The sequence below is a fragment of the Phoca vitulina genome, unplaced genomic scaffold (assembly GCF_004348235.1).
Source record: "Phoca vitulina isolate PV1807 unplaced genomic scaffold, GSC_HSeal_1.0 scaffold18, whole genome shotgun sequence".
NCBI classification, from domain to species: Eukaryota; Metazoa; Chordata; class Mammalia; order Carnivora; family Phocidae; genus Phoca; species Phoca vitulina.
Window position 1 is genome coordinate 34,960,803 of NW_022589721.1, and position 21,044 is coordinate 34,981,846.

Sequence of the window (21,044 nt, forward strand, 5' to 3'; positions counted from 1 at the left end):
CGGCACGCCCGAGAGTGGGGCTGCGGCCGTCCGGCCCGTGACGGACCTTCCTCTCCGCGGGCCTCAGCGTCTCTACGGAACTTGCCAGGCTTCCTGGCAGCGGCGAGCCTCCCCCGACGCTTCCCTGCTTCTCATACCACTCTGTAAACACAGGGTTTCGCCATTGCTCAGCCAGGCGCGGAGTATGGGGTGTAGATTATTTACGAAGTGCCTCTTGCGTTAGCGTCCGGCCCAGGAGCCGTGTCCGTGGGGACTCGCCTCGCCCACCACCCAGCGTGTTGGCTCCCGAGCGCACGTCGGGGCGCACTTGAGCTCCGCGACCCTCTAGTTACCACCGCAGAAGCACCTGCTTTTCCACGGCTTAGCTTGTTCAAACAAGCGCCAGACCAAAAGATGGAGCAGGAGAAAGGCCTCCGGCCCCGCGTCCCTGGGACGCCCGCCCTGCCCACTGACTCCCGGTCGAAGTGCCCTGCGGGGATAGAGAAGGCGTAGCCCCTAACTCCCATCCCCGAGTGGCCACGCCCTGGCCACCCGCCCCCCCTTCCGCCCACGTCCGCAAGACTTGCTGGGCCTCCCTCGTGTCCACCCGGGCTAGTTTTGCCAGGGTGTGGGGAGCCTGGGGTGCCGGATCGCGGGGACCCAGCGGCTTCCGTATCATTGCACGACCACACCGTGCAGCCCGCAAGCGGGCTAGTGCGCCTCCCACCTTAGCTTGACACTCATCTTTGCATGGGGCATGGAGTGTGAACATCCAGGATTTCCGGGTGCGATGGTTCACTGGGGGCTCAGGACGGGTTTACCCAGCAGCAAAACCCATTAGCCATTCACTCCTAAGGTGATCAAGGCCAAGAAGAGTACCTCTCCAGCAGCAAATAAACCGAGAGTTTCAGCCTGAGGTTAGCGACCTCTCCGTGTGGACTGGCCACCGCCTTCCCGCTGGGCTCACCCCTGTTCCACCGCCTTCACCAGAGTGCCTGGGCCCCCTGGTGACACATTCCTGTTGCCACTAGGTCATCTGGGACTGATAACCAGCCTGTCATCCCTACCTGGCAGGCTGGGGCTACCTGGCAGGTGTCTTTGAGTAACCTGCCAAAGGGGCTGCCCTGACTGGGCAGGAGAGCCCCTCCCGCATGCCTACACAGCCCGACCTCGGTGAGTCAGGCTCATCCTCGTCTCCTATCCAGTCTTTCAGAACTTGCGCCTGTTCACTGGCTGGCCTGGGCCAGGCAGGGCGAGGCCTTTCTGAATACTGATCCCAAGGGAGGGTGAACAAAGGAGAGGGTCCTCTCGGGAGCCTGGAGCGTAGGAATGAGCCCTGGGAGCTCTGCCACGCGCGCCCACGCGTGCCTTCTGGCTGTGCCATCCTTCCAATACAGAGCCAAGAACTACAGGGCCCACCCAGGCTGTCAGAGAAGATTGATGACTCAGGCTCCCAGTAGGCCTGGAGAGGCTGAGTCAGTAGTCAATAAAGGGTGAAGAGTCATTTTGGAAGGGGCTGCCTGCGTCCACGTCCGGCTCCAAGCCTTTGGCTGGCAAGTGACAGCAGGAGTGAAGCTACCAGAGTGGACGAGGGATCACCGGAGAGGACCAGTCCAGCGCACTGGAGCGGAGCGCGAGGAGAGCAAGACAGCGAGTTAATAGGCAGGCACGGGCTGTGAGAGCACCAATAAGGAAGAGCCTCAGTGCCGGCGGGGGCGGGGCCTGGAGGGAGGGAGGCCTGTGGGAGAGAGCGGGCGGGCCGGGTCTTCGGGATTGGGAGGGGGTCAGCGCAGGAGCTTTAGAACGCGCCGGCAGTGCCAGTTACCTCGGGGTCCAGGGGAAAATGAGGCCGAGGGCACCAGGGGAGAGGGGGAAGGTCAAGGTAGGTGGGGTTGCTTTTGGTGACAAAGGTGTACAAGAGGGGTTATCGAAGAAAGCTCAGTGGGGATTTCCCTGCCAGGGGAAGCAACTGATTAGGGGACTAGAGGCCAGGAGCCTTGCAGGCCTGGCTGGAAGAGGTTCAGAGCTTAGAAGCTCAGCCTGTGGCTGAGGCGCCACAGGAAGGCCACTGAGGCCTGTGAAGGGTCTGGCCAACTGGTAGACATGGGACAGGGTGGTCAGCAGTCGGCGCTGCCCGTTCTCTGGGATGCAAAGTCCTGTCCATGGAAATCTGTGGAGACTGAGGGTTGAACCCGTTCCAGGCCTCAGGGAGGCAGATTCCGTCCTTCCACCCCATTGCCCCTCAGGGTCCTGGAGAAGCAGAGACAGCCAGTCTAGACCCTGAAGCTGGGAAGGAATGAACATTCCTCACTCGGGTGTGACTGCTGGTGTAGGGTGGGTGGGGTATTGGGGAAGGGCTTGTGTCCAAGGCAGGCCTTGGATAAGCTGTTCTCCCTGAGGCTGATTCTTCATATGCAAATTGGGCTATAAAGCCTACCCCAGCCTGGGGAGAGTGAAAGTCAAGGATCCCTGGGCAGAAGGAGCTGGACACTGACCTCTCCCATAGCAGGTACTTTCACTCTGGGCAGGCCTGTCTCCTGCCAGGGTTCAGACAGCTGGCTCTGGGATGACTTAGTTTGACTACATGTCTCCAAAGACTTTGGGCCTCTCAGCTTATGCCTGCCTACCTGGGTATCAGGAGACATTGCTGGGGCAGGGGGTCCCTGTCCTTGGGCTGTCCCTAACTAGCACAGTCCCACCCCTCATCTCAATTTGATTCATCCTGTCTAGAACTCAAGGGCTGTGGGTGCCTGTGGAAGCCTCTCTTGTCCCCTGGGTGGCACCTCCCCAGAACCAGCATGGGTCAGCTGTCCTTGGAGGCCTCCTCAGACAGTGGGGGGGTCAGGATGTGGGCAGCACACAGCAGTAAGGGGCTAGACCTTGCACCCTCTGCTGTCCCCCTTTCCTCCACTGGCATGAGGAGGGCTTGTTGGTGGCTGTCAGGCCCCAGGGGCAGCAGGAGCCCCTACAGGGAGAGTAGGCCATAGGTCTGCAGGCCCTGCTCTACCTACTCTGGTGACTCTAGATCACTTCTGGGCTGGGCCTGACTTCAGGCTGGAGACCCTTAGCTCCCTCAGTTCCTGGCACAGAGCAGATGAACCTGCCACAGGACAAATGCCAACTGCTTTGCCTTCAGGGGATTTCTCCCACGGCTTGGCCTGCCAAGCTGGCCCTTCTGGGAGGACGAAGATAGCCCTCTTGCGAAAAGGGACACTGGTGCACTCTGCACAAAGGCTGTGACCCGACCCCAGGGCTGCGTGGGCAGGCTGCCATTCCCAGCACTGCGCCTGCACGGTCTTGCCTCTGGGATGCAGCAGGACTGGGAAGACAACCCCCGGACATCCCAGCGCCCCCTGTGGCATGGGCCCAGCACTGGATACATCAACCCGACACTCCAAGTTCTATCAAGAGTGGCATTTATTCTCCTTGTGGAGGTGCGGCGCTCCGGGGAGCTGGTGCTATTGTGCTTAGGAAGGAGGTCTGTCCGTCCGTCCGTCTGTCCGGCCGGCCCAGCCCCAAACGGGGGCGGAAGAGGGGCGCGGCCCGAGTAAAAATCCCGGCCTGTTCCGGGTGGGAGTATGTACAAGGCGGCGGGGCGCAGGCGGGGGTGGGGGCGGGGCAGGCCGGCGGCCGCAACCCCCACCCGAGGGCCCCCGCATCTCGGGCCCTACTCGTAGAATCAGTACAAAATAGGTGCTACCTAAACGTTCCTTCTACCTGAATTCGCTAAGTCGGTTATTGTGCTGCTTAGTTATGGGGGCGGGAGGGGGCCCATGGCTTTCCACGGCGGCGGGGTGTAGGGAGAAGCGGGAGACCCTGGCCGGCCCATGGCCCTCTGGCCTTCTCCTTAGGTAGGTAGACAGGCGTATCGGGGTAGGGTGGGGCGCCTGTGTGTGCGTGTGCATGCGGGTGTCCCCAGCACAGGAGGGCAGGCCCCAGCTTGGGAGCTGTGTGGACTCCGAGTTGTGGTACAGAGGACTTGGGATATGGGCCCTGCTGTGCTGAGCCCTCAGTCCGCTCCTGCAGGTGCAGCTAGGTAGCAGCTTGGGGCCCACTGGGATGGGGCTGACCAGGTCATACACTCCAGCGTGCACCTTTTGTCTGGCCTGGGGCCCTGGCCCCACACAGCAGAGCCCAGGTGGCCAGAAGATGGAAGGACTGAGAGTCGGTATGGGTGGCCCTGGTCGTGCTGGGCCTTGGGGCCCTGGGTCTGTGCCACCTGAGCTGAGAACACCAGGTGCAAGTGAATGGGTAGAGCCCAATTGCACCCAGCACTGGACCCGGGCTGGGGTGGGAAGAGGTAAGGGGGATGCAGGGTTGGGTCTAGGGACCAGGCCTTTCTCTGCATATGCAGCTCTCCTTGGCCCACCCGAACCTGATGGACCCCTGTTGCGAACATGCACCCCCTGCAGGTCGCTGCATCCCTGGCCGACTCTGCAGCGGGCCTGGCACATAAGTGCCCAATGAACAGTCGGTGGGTGATGGATGACTGAAGGAGGGGTCTTGGGGGCAACCACCCCGCCCCAGCCCCTGGAACCATTACACCCGCAGGGCTCTGCCGTGGGGGGGTAGGGAGGAGGAGGGGAAGAAAGTCTGCGCGTCCGGCCCCGCGCAATGTCCCTGATCTAGGGGCCTATGGGGTGGATAGGGCAGGGGGATACCTGATTCTCAGTAACTCTAGAGGCGGCGGCAGCTTCGCATGCAGTGCGCATTATTGCTCTATAGTCGGCGTCGGACTAACTAGAGGGAGAGGGAGCGGGCAGCCCCGGGGAGGGACGGGACGAGGGTTGGGGCTGCATGCAGTGACGTCACAAAGGCGGCGGCCAATGGGGCGGGCCCTTGGGGCGGGGTCGCCGCCGAGGCTTTGGCATAGACGGGCGAAAGTTGGCAACAGAGTGGGGGCGGGGCCTGGGGCTCGAGGGTGGGGCCCAGGTAGGGGCGGGGTTCAGGGGCGGGGAAAATGATCCCGGACATCCCAAGCCCCCGGCGTCGGCGGGAAGGATGGGGGCCTCAGCGCCCCTTCCCTGACCCGAGTGCAATCCGTTCATAAATAAAACGTACAAATACAGAAAGAAAGAAACCCGACGCATCCGCAACCCCCCCAGGGGGCTTTACCCGCAAAGCGAATACAGAGAGGTGTGTAATGGGCCGTGCCCAGGCTTGCCTGCCGGGCCCCAGGATCCGTCCTCCAACACCGAATGCCCGGGGACGAGGGAGGGAGCCCCGGGGCAGGGCGGGAATGGGGTCGGAGGAGGTCGGATAAGTCCATGCGATTCGATATGCGTCATTATTATTCGTTATGAAGGACAGAGCCCGGGAAGCTGGGCTGGAAGAATTCGGATTTGGCAGAGGATGCGAGGCGAGGGTGGGAGAGCGGCTTGGACTGAGGCCCCAGAAAGAACCCGAGGGAGAGGGGTGCCGCCTTCCGCCTCTCTCCCCGATCCCCAACGCGTCTATCACTCCTGGGGTTCAGCGAAGACTGAGGAGTTGGGACGCCTCTGCAGGACCCTCCCTCCTGCTCCTCCCCCTGTCTGCTCCCTGGACGTCTAGGCCGCAGGCCTGGCCCTTGGAAGGCTTGGGAAAGGGGTGGGGAAGACCTGAGTCTCTGCGACGCTATCCAGGGGCGCAGAGGAGGGAGGAGGGGGGTGCTCCCCACCTCACCCCACCCCCGTCTTCAGAGACCTAACTCGGAGATGAGGTTCGGTTCTGGGTCTCCTCGACCCTATTGCTGGGAAAAAGCCTGGGGCACCCTGGAGGGGAAGGGAGGGGGTTCGGGGTGGGTCTCCCCTCAGGACCCTATTGCTTGAAGGGGCCGACAAGGCCCCTGGCGGGCGGGGCGGGGCCGGGCCCCCTCCCTCTATTGCTGTGAGGTGGGGCCCGCCCTCCGGCCCCTCCGCCCGGGCGCTGGCGGAGACTTCCCTGGGGGCCCGTATTGCTGAGAGCCGACCCGGCTGGGCTGGCGGACGTACCGCCGCCCTAGGCCTGCACAGGACTGAGCCGCGGCGAAGCGGCGGGCGCCTGGGCCGCGGGGCCCCCGCCGCCAGCGCCGCCCTTGAAGCATGCAGACTCGTAATGCTTGTTGAGATAGGACTTGAGCGCGAAGCTCTTCTTGCAGCGCTTGCACTGGAAGTGCTTGAAGGCCGAGTGCGTCTGCATGTGCGCGCGCAGGTTGGAGCGGTCGGCGAAGGCCTTGCCGCAGTGCGCGCAGCCGAAGGGCTTCTCGCCTGTGTGGGAGCGCATGTGGCCTTGCAGCAGCCAGGGCCTCGAGAAGGCCTTGCCGCACACGCCGCATTTGTGGCGCAGGTCGTGCGTGAGCAGGTGCATGGCCATGGCCGGCATGGACACGTACACCTTGCCGCACGTCGGGCAGCGCCGCGCCAGCTGACTGTCCAGGCTGCGGTGCGTCTGCTTGTGGCGGCTCAGGTTCGACGACGTGGCGTACGTTTTCCCGCACTCGCCGCAAGCGTGCCGGCCCCCTGCGCCCCCAGCCCCGGGCCCCGCGCGCGCCTCCGTGCTCACCCCCCCGCGCGCGCCGCCCCGGCCCCCGGCCCCCGACCCCGCGCCGCGCGCACCCGCCCCGGCCCCGCCTCCGCCGTCGCAGTCGGGAGCTGCGGCAGAGGCCGTGGAGGGAGCGGCGGCGTTGGCGGCCTTACGGCGCGAGCGCCCGTCGGTGATGAAGAAGGCGTCAGCCGCGTAGCCCTCGCTGACGGCGGCGTCGCCGTTGATGTAGCCGCCCGCGGCTGTGGCCAGCTCTGGGCGCGGGGTAGGAGGCGGTGCCGAGCCCGCGGCCGCCGGGCCCAGTTCTCCACGCACGGCCGCAGCGTACATGGGCTCTGGGGACGGCCCTTTGAGCAAGGCCGCCTCGGCATCGCCATCGTAGACGGAGGCGGGCCCCGCGTAGTCGTTGAGGTATCCTGAGGGCCGAGGTGGACAGGCAGACAGAGGGAGGGGGAACCGGCCAGCGGGCGAGACACACACGGGAAGGCGGCGGGAAACACGGGGTCCGGGAAGGAGGGAACAAGAAAAAGGACAAAGGAGAAGGGGCCGGGGGACCGCGGGGCAAGGAGGATGGAGGAGGCAGGGAGGGGAAGAGAAGAGAGGACAGATGAGACTGGGCCGGGCCTCGGCTCCGCCCCCGCCGCCCGCCCCACCCTCGCAGGGGGAGGAAAGAGGCGCATCCTCGGGCGCGGCTGCCCCCCTTCCGCGGAGCCTCAAGGTCAGGGGGGAGGGGCGGCGCTTCCCTCGCCCTTCTTCCTCCACCCCTCCTCCCCCTCGGGTTCTCCCCACTTCAGCAGTTTTCCCTGATTATGCAACACACTGCGGACCCGCAGCGCACAAAGCCGGGACCGCCCACCGAGGGACCCCGTCGCTTCTGCCTCTCGGGGTTCCCACCTGCTCTTCCCCTCGGCACCTAGAACTCGTGTCCAGGCTTGATGCTGCCCCTCCTTGGTCCCCTAGGCCCCCCAACAAGCCCTGAAGACTTCTCCCTCCGGCAGCCCCTCCTACCCTCTCTAGCACCTCCTTCTTCCCTCCCAGGTCTTCCACTACTCACTGGACTTGACCCCCTTCCTGCTCCAGCCCTATCTCCCTCCATCCATTCTGCTTCTTCCCCGACTCCCTTCGTTCATCCTGTACCCTTGGGTCCTACCTTGTTCCACATAGTCCTCTTCCCCCAGGCCCTAACCCTTTGTAAGCGCCTTCCCAAGCCTCAGGACTGGCGACCAGGGAGTCGCTGCGTTGGAGAGTGCCAGGGCACCCACCAGGGGACACCTTCACTGGACAAGCTGCTGGCAGGCGGCATCATTAATGCCGGTAACTGCAGTTGTTCTCAAGGTACAAGATGGATCTCACAACCTCAGAGTCACAAATGCACGCACCACATGATGCGGCCTCTGGCTTGTTCAGGGTTACACCCAGCTTCCCAGCCACCATCAACCCTGGAGTGTCCTCCCAGGGTGGGCTGCTCGCTGATCCCAGCATACCACCTACTCATGCAGGGTCACACACGCAGCCACCCTGGACACACTCAGCCAGGGTCACCAGTCACATGGGTGCACAGCGGCCTCAGAGTCACATGGTCCCATGTAGTGGCACACAGGCAGGCACACACTCATACAGGGTCACACACAAGCGCACACAGTCACATGGCCACACGCAGTCACATGGGCGCACACAGGCTCACACACAGGCTCGGCTCACACAGGCTCAGGTCACACTTGTTCCGACACCCCACGCTGCTGGCACTCCCAGCCCTCCTGCCTGCATGCTAACAGTTGTCCTTGAACTTGGGCACCCTTACACAAAGAGCCTCCCCCTGATTCCAGCACTTGGGACCTCCCTACTTAGAGCCCTCCTGCCCACATCCTCCTCCCTGATTTTGGTTGCAGGGGAAATACTGCTGCCCCTCTGCTGATACCCTAGTCCTGACAGGTGGCGGCCCCCACTGGACCCATGCCTACTCCCTGGAACTCACAGCACTCTGCTGACCCTAGCCAAGAAAGAGAGGTTGATACTCAGGAAGGCCCAGGTTTCTGGGTGTGGGTCTGCATGCACGGCAGGTCCTGTCATATCAGCAAGTGTCCATACGCATAGCCAGGGTGTGGGTCCGTGTGTACCTTCAGGTACTTCCTGTTTCGGATCCTTGCTCCCCACCTTCTCTCCTGCATTGACACTCTCCCTGCCCGGCCTTGGCCCGGTTCTGGCCTGCCTCTGCGTTCCCCTCTCCCCACCTTCCTCCACAGTCCAGCTTCAGCCACTGTCTCCTTCTGGTTCTGGTTCCCTCGGGTCTATTTCCTGAGGCCCCCGGCCCTTCCATCCCCATACTCTGGTCCTCTACCCCTTCCAGCATTGTCCTGGGCCCCTTGCTGTCCCCAGCCTCAGCCCAGCTCGCACCTTTCTCGTGCAGTCGCACTCCGAGGTCGCTGCGGGCGCGCCCGTAGGAGCTCTCGAGGTCCACCGAGGAGAACGTGTCAAGTTTGACCTTCTTGACCAGGAAGGATCTGGGCATGATTCCTGCGGGGCACCGGCGCTGCGGGCCTGCGGAGCCGGGGCGCGGGGGGGCTGCGGCCGCGGCGGGGCCCCGTCACCATCCGAGGAGCGGCGGAGGCAGCACGGGTCCCCACTCTGGCCTTTGGATGCTGCCGCTGGAGTACCGTCCTCCTGCCTGCCTGCCTGCCTGCCTGCCCTGCGTTTCCTCCTCTGCTCCTCTGGATTCCTCCTCTTTTCCTTCTCTTCTCTTCTTTTCTCTTCTCCTCTTCTCTTGTCTTGTCTTCTCTTCCTTCCTTCCTTCCTTCTTTTCTTCCTTCCTTCCTTCCTTCTTTCCTTCCCTCCTCTGGTCCCGGCTTCCCAGCCCGCAGTGCCGCCCCTGGACAGGCGGGGGAGGAGGCCGGGGGGTGGGGGGTGGGGAAGGGGGAGCGGCTCCGTCCCGGGCCCGGAGGCTGCGAGTGGGTGCAGGGCTGGCCCGGCTCCGCGGCCCCCTTCCCCTCCCCCCCCACCGCCGCGGCGGAGCCTCAGTCAGCGACCCCCCATGCCCCTGAGGGTGGAGGCGCCGGGCCCGGAGAACGCGGCGGCGGCGGCGGCGGGAGCGCCAGCAGCTTCAGCACCGCGGCCAGCGCCGGCCCGGCCAGCACCTCGGCCAGCGACCCGGCGCGCTCAGCCACGGCGGGCGGCGAGGGGCGGGCCGCGGGTGCTCGGCCGCCAGGCGGGGGTCCTCGGCGGGGGTCTCTAGGAGGCTTGCTTTATTGTTCTGCAGCCGGAGCGAGCGGCGGCGGCGGCGGCGGCGAGCGGGGGGCGGGGGTCCTCGGGGGGAGGGGTGCGCAGGGAGGGCGGGCCGAGGGAAGGAGAGAGGGAGGGACGGGGGCTCCGGGGGCGGGGCTCAGCGCTCGGACAGCTCCTGGGCCCAGCCTCCTGCGCCCGCGGCCGCCTCTGCCTGCGGCCGGGCCCAGCCTCTGGCTTTTAAAGCCCCAGAAGCTGAGGGAGGGGGAGGGAGGGGAGGGAGGAGAGGCCGGCGGAAATGGCTGCGCTGGGCCGGGCCCGGCCGGGGTCTCCTGGGAGGGGTCTTGGGGATGCCGCGGCCCCCGCATGTGTGGATTTCCCCCGAGCAGCTTCGGGAATGGAGGCCCAGCGGTCTGCGGCATTGTCGTGCGTGGGGGGGAGAAGTGGAAACAGGCCTGGGACTCATGAGCCCCAGACTGAGGATCTTGTGGGGAAGAACGCAGGGCGGATCCCAGTCTGGTCCAGCCTTCCTAGCTATCGGGTATGGAGGCTAGCGATCTTAGGGGACGGGTGGGGGAGGCGGGAGGCGAAGGAGCGAATGCTGAGGCAGCGAAAGCGCAGTGTGGATGCGCGGCGCGCTCCCCGTGCCGCAGTGTCTCCCTGCCACTCGGTCACCCGGGCTGACCCCGTGCCCGCTGGAGAGGCCTCCCTCCACCCCCCACCCCCCCGCCTCTTTCCCAAGGGGCGGATGTCGAGCGCAGCGGCGATGCAGCGAACGGGCTGTGAAGGGGGAGAGGGGCTGCCATGCCCTTGCTCTAGAAATTCGACTTCATTGGTGGTTTTACACCCTTCCGCGCGGCTGCAGCTCCCCCCGGCGGCCCCGCAACCAGGCGGATAACCCTTCCCGCGGCCGCCCGCCCCGAGTTTGCAGCCCCCATGACGTCAGGCCCAGCCGCCAATGGCCGGGCGCGGGGTTGTCGGGGGCTCCAGGCCGCACAATGGCCGCGCGCGGGGACATATGTCCTCAATTAGGTCCCGGAGCTGCCATTGTCCCCTCCCTCGCCTGCGTCGGGTGGTTCGGGAGTCCACGCTCAGAGCGCGCCTCCGCGCAGCCCGCTGTCACTGAAGACCAAGGTCGCAGGGGTGGCTCGGGGGAGTGTCCGGGCGCGGCCGAGCCCGGAGCGCGTGCAAGGTGGGGGCGCGCGCGCACCCGTCGCTACACGCAGTGACCTTGTGCAGGGCGGCACGGCGGGACCGCGGACTCCGGCCGGGAGCGCGCGGCGGGCGGGCCGCTCCGGGAGCGTGCGTGCGGGGGCGTGCCGGGAGTGCCGAGCTTGGAGCCGCGCCGCCGCCTGCCCCGCGCCCCGCTTCCTCCCGCACCTCGGCCCTGGAGGCGAGCGAGTGTGGGTGTGAGCAAGCTGGCCCCGCGCGGGGGACGCGGCGGAGACCACAGGCCCGCTTTGTGGCATTGGCCACGGCCGCGGCTGCATATTCATCTTGCGTGGCAGGCGTTCCCGAGGGGCGGGGGTGGGGCGTCGCCGCCCCCTTATCGCCGAGCCGCAGCCGGCGAGGCCTGAAGTGGGGGCGGGGACGGGGACCCCCCCTCGGGCAAGCCTGTAGTCGCTGCTCCCTCCCAGGAGGGCCCGGCCGAGGCGCAGACGGAGGCGCGGGGCCAATTAGCATTTTGATTGCGGGACTGGGGGCCCATCTGGACCGAGGCCTAATTACCGGGCAAACCCTCCGGGCGCGGGCTGGACGTGCCCGGCGCAGTCCCTTCCCAAGCGCCACCCCCCCCCCCCCCCCCCCGGACAACCCCCCCCCTCCCCCCTCTCTGACTTCATCCCTGTCCCCTCCTCTACTCCCAGTCACTCTATCCTTATGCTCGTGTTTCCCTGGCCCCTTCCCTCATTCTTCCACTCGGCTACCCGTCCTCCTGTTCACGTCCTCTGTCCGCCCCCTTCACCTCTTCGGTCATTTTTCTGTTCCTCCAACCATCCTCCCGTCCCTCCATCCCCTGGTTCGCTGTCCACGTCCCTGCCTCTCTCTGTCAAGTTCCCCGCCCCCTTGGCTCCCAACCCTCTTGATGGACAAGGCGTCAGGGCACAGACACATGTGTCCCACGGCCGGGTGCTCCCGAGGGGACTATTCGGGCCGCCCTTGATCGGGCTCGCTCAGGTGGAGTCCGCAGCCCCTCGGGGCGCCCGGCGGGGAGGGGCAGGTGGGCCCAGGCCTTGGCCATCAGTCCGCAGTGGCCAGGGTGCAGAACACACATGCGGCCCAGTCTCAATTACTTGGGCCTCCTCACCCCGCCTCCTTTCCAGCACCCCTCTTGCCCCCGCCGGCATCCCAAGGTCGCTGCGCCCGTCCTGGGGTCCAGCTAGGAGAGACTGGGGAAGGAGAGATGGTGATTCTCATGCTTTTGGAAAGTTTCAGCTGTCTTCCACCGGAGGCCACCCTGAATCTCTCCCACTGAGGGCTGGAGGCCTGGTGGGGAGGCTTTGTTGCAGGAGAGGACAAGGTGAGAGACAAGGATGCTTTGGCTCCCAGAGGACTCAGCCAGTTGAGGGTTACTCCAACCCTCAGGGCCTTAGCACCCAGGGAGTTGGTCTGTCCACCCTGCCCCCATAGAGCCTCTGGTCCTCAGAAACTGTTTCCTCTGTCCTGGTTCATGTTGCAGCTGGGCCCAGCCTCTTACCGAGCTGGGATGAGGGGATGCAGTGTTGGTTCTATGTCCCTCTATCTCCCTCTGCTTCTGGGCGTGCCACCTCCAGCCCTGAGCAGGTTCCATGTTGCTGAAAGGCCAGGCTTTAAAGGGGAGACTCACTGAATTATGTCCCCAGCAACCTGCCCCCAGCAGAGCCAGGATCCCTGTGTGTGCTCACTCCTGGGCCCTGTGGTCACCTTCTCACCCCCCTCCACTCTAGTAGGACTCCAATCCAGTCTAACCTAGCCTAGAGGGTCCACTCCTCCTTCTGGATCCCCCCCCTCCCCGGCTTACCAGGATCCCAGCCTAGCTAGGAGCCTCTTTTGGCCTGGCTCCTTGGTACCCCAACACCCCCCTCCTCAGCCTTCTCTTCGGTAGAATGGGATGGGGTGTTTTCCTGAAAGCCAGCTGGGATCCTGTGTGCATAGTGGGCTACCCATAATCTGCTCATTCTGTTTCCCACCTGTGAGGTGAGACTCACAGCTCATAATAGCCACTCCCCACCTGCTTCTAGAGCCCATGGCCAGCCCAGGACACAGATACTAACCAGAAAGATGAGTAGACCAGGTGATAGCTTGGATCATGAGAGCAGGAGGGGGCAGAGACCAGGCCTGGGAGACAGTTGTGGGCTTTAGCCTCTATTCCAGAGGAGATGGGAATGTATATTTTTGAGGAGCAGCAGGGAGGCCAGTGGGGATAAGCAGAGTGGTTGGGTTCATCCAGGTTTGGGCTTTTGCCAGGTGAGCTTCTGAAAGGGGCATCTGAGCCCAGAGGGTATGCAAGGGAGAGGTGACAATGATTGTGGAATCTAAATGGAGTGAGGAAGGGGTAAGGGCATGACAGTGTGGGGGCTCCGGAGTGCTGGGGTCAGCATCTGCAGGACTGAGCTGGGGGGTAGGTGATGATCTGAGAATGGGGTGTTGAGAGGAAATGCCAGAGTGGGGGTGAAGGGGGACAGTTACAGATGGTGACAGGGTCAAGGGCATAACTGGGGCAGAGGACGAGGTCATTGGCAGGAAGAAGGGGTCAAGACTGAGGAGCAGGGAGTTGAAGGGTGGTCACAGGAAATTGAGACCACCAGGAATTCAGACCTGGCGCAGCGATGGGGCGATGCCCACAGCGAGGGCTGGTGTTGGTGGTGGGCACAGCGGATGGCTGGTGGCAGCTGCGACTCCTGCAGAGAGGAGTGGGGAAGGGGCTGCAGGCCACAGTGAGGAACAGGGCAGGTGGGTACCCCCTTCCAGGCCAGGGGGCTGAGCTGGGGAGAGAAAAGCAGCCCCCAGAGAAGGCTGGCAGGAAGGGAGCAGGGCAGAGGGGAGCTGGGGTTCCCAAGGGAAAGTGAGGGCCCAGCAACAGGGCTGAGGTTGTTGGTGGGAGGGGTTGCTGGTGACCGGCTGGACTCCAAAACAGGTGATGTGTACTGGGTGAGGCTCATGAGGACAGCGGCATGAGGCAGAACAGGTCCCTGCTGGGGCAGGAGCTTTGGAGCTACAGGGAAGAAGTGAGACCACGAGGCAACTAAAAATGTCTACTTGAAAAAGACAAGGAAAACCAAAGAGCAAATATCAAAGTAGTAGAAAATATTTATATAACAATGGATTAATATTCTGATTATAGAATAGCTGCTGTAAATGAACTCTACAAAACAAAGATGCTGAGACCCCCAAGGGGTTAACAGGCAATTTACCACACAAGAAATAAGAGCCCTTACTGGGAAAGACATGCAAATTAAACAAGATGCAAATTTCAGGGTGGGTTTGTTTTTGTTTTTGTTTTTTACATTTTTATTATAAAAAATATCAGATGTGCGCAAAAGTGCAGAAAGTCAGATAGGGATGGGTCCGCATGTGCCCACCACCACCGAAGACCAGCTGGCTCACAGCCAATCTGGTTTCCTGTCTTCCCCCATCCCTCCCCCAATCCCAGATGTCATATCACAAAATGTCACTTTTAGTAAGTAAACAAAGACATGAGAGCACACAGGGGCCTGGGAGTTGCATGAGGGAGCCCCCACCTCTCACCCTGAGTTGACCCAGCCAGAGCTGGGGGCACTGTCCCCTTCTTGCTTCAGGAAGGATATCCCCTCAGCCTCCTGAGTTTTAGGGCCATCAGAGAGGCCAGCAGCTCTGAGTGACCCAGGTCCTATTTTGTTCCAAGGGATCCAACCACCTGACCCTGCTCAGACCCTCCGACCTCATTCCAAGCTTGAGATAGAATTTCCATACAGTAAAATGTCTTAAGTGTGGAGTTCCATCAGTTTTAACAAACACAGTTGCTCTCGTAACAAGACATAGGATGGACACCAGGGTGGCTCAGTCGGTTAAGCATCTGCCTTTGGCTCAGGTCATGATCCCAGGGTCCTGGGATCGAGCCCCGCATCGGGCTCCCTGCTCAGCGTGGAGCCTGCTTCTCCCTCTGCCTCTCTCCCTGCTTGTGCACTCTCTCTCTCTCTGTCTCTGAGACAAATAAAATCTTAAAAAAAAAAAAAAAAGACACAGGACACTTCCATTCCCCTCCAGGACAGTTCCTTGGGGAAGCTTTAAAGGAAACACAAGAGGGGAGGGGGGCAGGAGAGTGGGCCCTGGAGGAGGGGGAGGTAGTGGAGGGGAAGAGAGGGTGACCAGAGGATGTCAGGACCACCAAGGGGGAGCTGTCATCCTGCCTGCATTCCCTGGAAGTTGGTGTGGGGTGGTCCGGCAGCTGTGTAATTCCTAATGCAGTTGGACCCTCCTGCCCTCACCTCCCTGGCCTTCCCCTGGGGTTGCACACTCTCAATATTTGCTCTAGAACACAGAGGAAGAAAAGACTGGACAAAAAGAGGAAGAGCAGAGCATCAGTGAGTTGTGGCATAACTTCACATGGCCTAATATGCGTGTGATAGGGGTCCTGAGAGGGAGGAGGGATTGGGGAAAAAATGTAGAGATGATGGCCAGGAATTTTTCAGATTTGATGAAAATTATAAATGTACAAATCCAAGAAGGTCAAGAAGCCCCAAACACACGCTACAGGAAGAAAACCACAGCCCGGCACATCATAGTCAAATGATAAAGGGAAATATTGAAAGCAGCCAGCAGGGGGTGAGGGAAGAATCAACACATGCTGTGTACAAAGGAGCAATGATAGGATGACAGCAGATTCTCATGGAAATCAGGTAAGCTAGAAGATGGCGGAGCAACGTCTCTAAAGTGCTGGAAGAAAAACATTGTCAACCTAGAATTTGATACCCAGTGAAAATATCTTTCAAACACACAGGTTAACTAGATTTTCAGACATACAAAAGCTGAAGAATTCGGGGCACCTGGGTGGCTCAGTCGTTGAGCATCTGCCTTCAGCTCAGGTCATGATCCCAGGGTCCTGGGATTGAGCCCTGCGTCAGGCTCCCTGCTCAGCGGGAAGCCTGCTTCTCCCTCTCCCACTCCCCCTGCTTGTGTTCCCTCTCTCGCTGTGTTTCTCTCTGTCAAATAAATAAATAAAATCTTTATTAAAAAAAAAAGCTGTAAGAATTCATCACCAGCTGACCCACACTGCAAGAAATCCTAAAGAAAGCCCTCCAGACAGAAGAAAGTGACACCAGGTGAAAATCTAGATCTCTACAAAAAAATGAAAAGTATGGAAATTGTAACTAAGAGGTAAATGTAAAAACTTTGTTTCTTGTTATTTAAAAGATAATCAGCTGATTAAATAGAATTAACAATATATGTGGGATTGGGGCGCCTGGGTGGCTCAGTCGTTAAGCGTCTGCCTTCGGCTCGGGTCATGGTCCCGGGGACCTGGAATTGAGCCCCGCATCGGGCTCCCTGCTTGGCGGGAAGCCTGCTTCTCCATCTCCTACTCCCCCTGCTTGTGTTCCCTCTCTCGCTGTGTCTCTGTCAAATAAATAAAATCTTTAAAAAAATGTATGTGGGATTTATAACATATATAGAAGTAAAATGTACAACTAGATAGCACAGTGTTCAGGTGGGGGAAATAAAGGGACAGGCAAAGTTCTCACAGCAGAAGTGAAGGGGCATAGTCACTGGAATGTGGGCCGTGATAAGTTAAAGATATATCTGCAAAGAGTAAAGAAATCAGGGGCGCCTGGGTGGCTCAGTCGTTAAGCGTCTGCCTTCGGCTCAGATCATGATCCCAGGGGCCTGGGATGCAGCCCCGCATGGGGCTCCTTGCTCCGCGGGAAGCCTGCTTCTCTCTCTCCCTCTGCTGCTCCCCCCTTGCTTGTGTGCTCGCTCTCACTTGCTTTCTCTTTCTGTCAAATAAATAAATGAAATCTTTAAAAAAAAAAGAGTAAAGAAATTAAAATAGCACAAGTTATAGCTAATAAGCCAACAAAGAAAATAAATCATACAAAATTCTCAACAAATCCAAAAGAAGGCAGAAAAGGAAAAGGAAAACAGGTACAGTTGGGACACATAGAAAGCACACAGCAAGATGGTAGATCCAAACCCAAGCATGTCACTAATCATGTTCAATGTAAGTGATCTAAGCACCCCAACTACAAGGTAGAGGGTGTCAGGTGGTATAAAAAAGCAGGGCCCAATTATATACTGTCTACAACAAGCCCATCTTAAATATAAAAATAGGTTAAAACAAGAGGATGGGAGGGCGCCTGGGTGGCTCAGTCGTTAGGCGTCTGCCTTCGGCTCAGGTCATGATCCCAGTGTCCTGGGATCGAGTCCCACATCCGGCTCCCTGCTCTGTGGGAAGCCTGCTTCTCCCTCTCCCACTCCCCCTGCTTGTGTTCCTGCTCTCGCTGTCTCTCTCTGTCAAATAAATAAATAAAATTAAAAAAAAAAAAAAAAAAAGAGGATGGGAGAAGATATACCACATGAACACTAAAGAAGGCTGGGGTGGCTATGTTTACATTAGACAAAGTAGATCTCTAAATAAAGAATGTTGCCAGGGACTAGGAGGGTCATTTCAAAGACCGTTAAACTTACGGCAAAAGCTGTGCCAGGACCAGGTCCTGGTTGAGAATGAATGAGACCCTGACGTATGGGCTGAGGACAGCTGGGTGGGGGTCCCTGAACATCTTCAATTTCCAGAACCCCTAATCTGGACCATCAAAAGAGCTGCCCTCCAATGAGAACTTGCTCTCTTTGAAGAGATCCAGGGACTATTCCCTCTTCTGACCTCATATACACCCTTAGAGTCTGTCCCCACTTCCCACCACAAGGGCCTCGAATGGAAGTCGTAGCCTAACCTATCCCAGCACTACTAAAGTGTGACACACCTGTCCCTGCAAAAAAAAAAAAAAAAAATCTATTGAAGCCCTAACCCCCAGTGTTTCAGAATGTGATGCTATTTGGGAATAAGGTCACTGCAGATGTAATCAGTTAAGAGGAAGCCATCACTGGAGTAGGCTGGACCTTTAATTCAATAGGTGCTTTTACAAGGAGAAGAAACACACACGCAAGACAGAAGAGCATCCTATGAAGACATAGAGATGCGTGAGAACAGAGGCAGGTCAGCCAAGGGGCACAAAAGACCCCTGGCACCACCAGAAGCTGGAAGAGGGGCCTGGAGCAGACTCTCCCTCAGAGACTCCAGAAGGAATGAACCCTGCCAACACCTTGATTTCAGACTTGTGGTCTCCAGCACTGCGAGAAAATAAAGTGCTGTCATTCTAACCCACCCAGCAGCCCTAGGAAATCGGGGACAGTTGGCTTCTTTTCACAATGAATGATATGACAAGTGATGAATGAGCTAAAGAGAGAACTGTTTAGTTTTCAAGAAGAATTTGGAGAAAATATTTCCAGTCTAGGACTTACTGGGTTGAAAAGTAAAACATTTTTTTCATTCCCAGTCTCTCCAGCTTGCAAAAGCTACTCAGAGTAAGAAATAGACTCTGAGGGGCGCCTGGGTGGCTCAGTCGTTAAGCGTCTGCCTTTGGCTCAGGTCATGATCCCAGGGTCCTGGGATCGAGCCCCGCATCGGGCTCCCTGCTCCGCGGGAAGCCTGCTTCTCCCTCTCCCACTCCCCCTGCTTGTGTTCCCTCTCTCGCTGTGTCTCTCTGTCAAATAAATTTTAAAAATCTTTGAAAAAAAAAAAAGAAATAGACTCTGAGCAAAGATCAAATCCAGAGCACCACCCCTGAAATGTCTTCTCAGTGGGAAGATTAAGTCAAAAGTGGGGCCATGAGAGGGCACCTGGGTGGCTCAGTTGGTTTGGGCATCCAACTCTTGATTTCGGCTGTGGTGATGGTCTCGGGGTGGTGAGATCGAGCCCTGCCTTGGGCTCCACGCTCAGTGGGGAGTCTGCTTGTCCCTCTCCCTCTGCTCCTTCCCTCTCTCCTCTTCTCAAATAAATAAATAAAGTCTTTTTTTAAAAGTGGGGCCATAAGACTTCTCGTTTAGACCCCTAAGAGATGTAAAGCAGTATCTTTTTCTAAAAGATTTTGTTTATTTATTTGAGAGAGAGAGAGAGAACACAAGCCAGGGTGAGGGGCAGAGGGAGAAGCAGGCTCCCTGCTGAGCAGGGAGCTAGACATAGTGACTTGCAATGCAAGTAGAATGAGGTCTGCCTTGAGGAGATCTCTTGGTGTAAATCTTGTTCAATGTAGTGGGTTATAATTTGATACATAGAAAACCTACATAGTTTTTTTTAATTTAAATTCAATTAATTCACGTATAGTGTATTGTTAGTTTTGGAGTTAGAGTTCAATGATTCATCAGTCTTATATAAACACCCAGTGCTCATTACATCACATGCCCTCCTTCATGCTCATCTCCCAGTTACCCCATCCCCCCACCCTAAAACCTACATAGTTTTTAAAGTAATCATACTATCTTGGATTACAAGAGACAGAGATTGTTCAAAATTAAAAGGGACCTTTAGGCCTCTAAATTTCTGTCGGCAGAAAGCAGGTCAACAACATGAAGCCTTTCCTACGGAAAAGGAAGGATGGCTCAGGAGAGCCAAGAAGCTAGAGAGCAGAGTCCAGAACCTCTGAGAACAACCACATGGGAGACTAGCACCAGAGAGCACAAATGGACCCTAATCAAGGAAGTTTCCCTGCACGACAGCAGGCTGACTAGCAACATACGTGCTCAACTGAATTTCCGAATTTCTATTGACCATAATTGCTACACACTTTCTACCCCTTCCTTTTTTGAAATAAACATTTTACTTGGGGCGCCCGGGTGGCTCAGTCATTAAGTGTCTGCCTTCGGCTCAGGTCATGATCCCAGGGTCCTGGGATCGAGCCCCACATCGGGCTCCCTGTTCCGCGGGGAGCCTGCTTCTCCCTCTCCCACTCCCCATGCTTGTGTTCCCTCTCTCGCTGTGTTTCTGTCAAATAAATAAATAAAATCTTTCTTAAAAAACATTTTACTTTAGAATAAATTTAGATTAACAGAAAAGTTGCAGATATAATACAGAGACTTCCTGGACGCTCTTCCCTCATCTTCCCCTAATGTCAGTACCTTAGATTTCTATGGTACGTCTGTCACAACCAAGAAGCCCGCACTGGTACATTACTATTAACTCAACTCCAGGCTTTATTTGGAGTTCACTTTTTTTAACTGACATTTTCTTTGTTTCAGCAACCAATTCAAGGGACCACATTGCATTTAGTCTCCTTAGTCTCCTGTGGTCTGACAATTTCTGTCTTTCCTTCTTTTTCATGACCTTGACAGTTTGGGGGAGTACTGGTCACTTTTGTAGAATGTCCTTCAGCTGAGGTTTGTCTGATGTTCTCTTGTGATTAGCCTGGAGTTCTGGGTTTGGGGAGGAGACCTCAGAGGTGATGTGGTCTTCTCTCTCTCTCTTTTTTAAGATTTTATTTATTCCTTTCAGAGAGAGAGAGCACAAGCAAGGGGAGAGGTGGAGGGAGAGCGACAAGCAGGCTCCCCGCTGAGCTGGGAGCCTGACGTGGGACTCGATCCCAGGACCTGAGGTCATGACCTGAGCAGAAGACAGACGCCCGACAACCTGAGCCCCCCAGGTGCCCCTGATGTGGTCTCATTGCATCACAGCAGAGAGACATGATGTCAGCAGGACTTATCACTGGTGATGCTGACCTTGATTACTTGCTTAGGGTGGTGTCTGCCAGGTTCTTCTACTGTAAAGTTATTATTTGTCCTTTTCCACTCTACTGTTTGGATGCAAGTCCCTAGATCCAGCCCACACTCGAGGCTTCTCCCATATTTTATAGAAGTGTCTATTGAAGATATTCTGTCCCTGTCTCATTAATGTACATTGTGTCTGTAGGGAAAGAGAACTTGTTTATTTATTTATTTTTAAAGATTTTGTTTATTTATTTGACAGAGAGAAACACAGCGAGAGAGGGAACACAAGCAGGGGGAGTGGGAGAGGGAGAAGCAGGTTTCCCGCAGAGCAGGGAGACCGATTCCGGGCTTGATCCCAGGACCCTGGGATCATGACCTGAGCCGAAGGCAGATGCTTAATGACTGAGCCACCCAGGCGCCCCATCCTTGGAAAGTCTTGTAAGTCGACAGCAGGCTGCGAATTGCTGGTCTGGTATGGGGACGAGTACGGCCAGGAGCTGGGCATCAAGTGGGGAAGCAAGTGGAAGAGCGAGCTCACGGCAGGGAAAGGTGGGCACCACTGCTCTTCAAAACAGAAAGGAAAGGAAGAATTCTCCTTGGCAGTTTCCACAGTCCAGCTCTTTTTTTTTTTTTTTTTTTTTTTT

At 58.4% G+C, this 21,044-nt stretch overlaps 1 protein-coding gene across 2 annotated transcripts; it reads right to left on the bottom strand.

Annotated features, from left to right (window-relative positions):
• Positions 1–1,917: 1,917 nt before the first annotated feature.
• On the bottom strand, positions 1,918–9,210 carry SCRT1 (scratch family transcriptional repressor 1). 2 transcript variants are annotated; one of them, XM_032415968.1, is made up of 2 exons: positions 7,628–8,102; positions 1,918–6,893 (listed from the first exon to the last, which is right to left on the bottom strand). In XM_032415968.1, exon 2 carries the CDS (start codon positions 6,805–6,807, stop codon positions 5,956–5,958), a length of 852 nt encoding a protein of 283 aa, XP_032271859.1. In that variant the 5' UTR covers positions 6,808–6,893; positions 7,628–8,102; the 3' UTR covers positions 1,918–5,955. The 2 variants fall into 2 exon arrangements, with proteins under 2 accessions (XP_032271859.1, XP_032271858.1); XM_032415967.1 differs by lacking the exon at positions 7,628–8,102 and adding an exon at positions 8,872–9,210 and having other exon boundaries at positions 1,919–6,893.
• Positions 9,211–21,044: the final 11,834 nt, after the last annotated feature.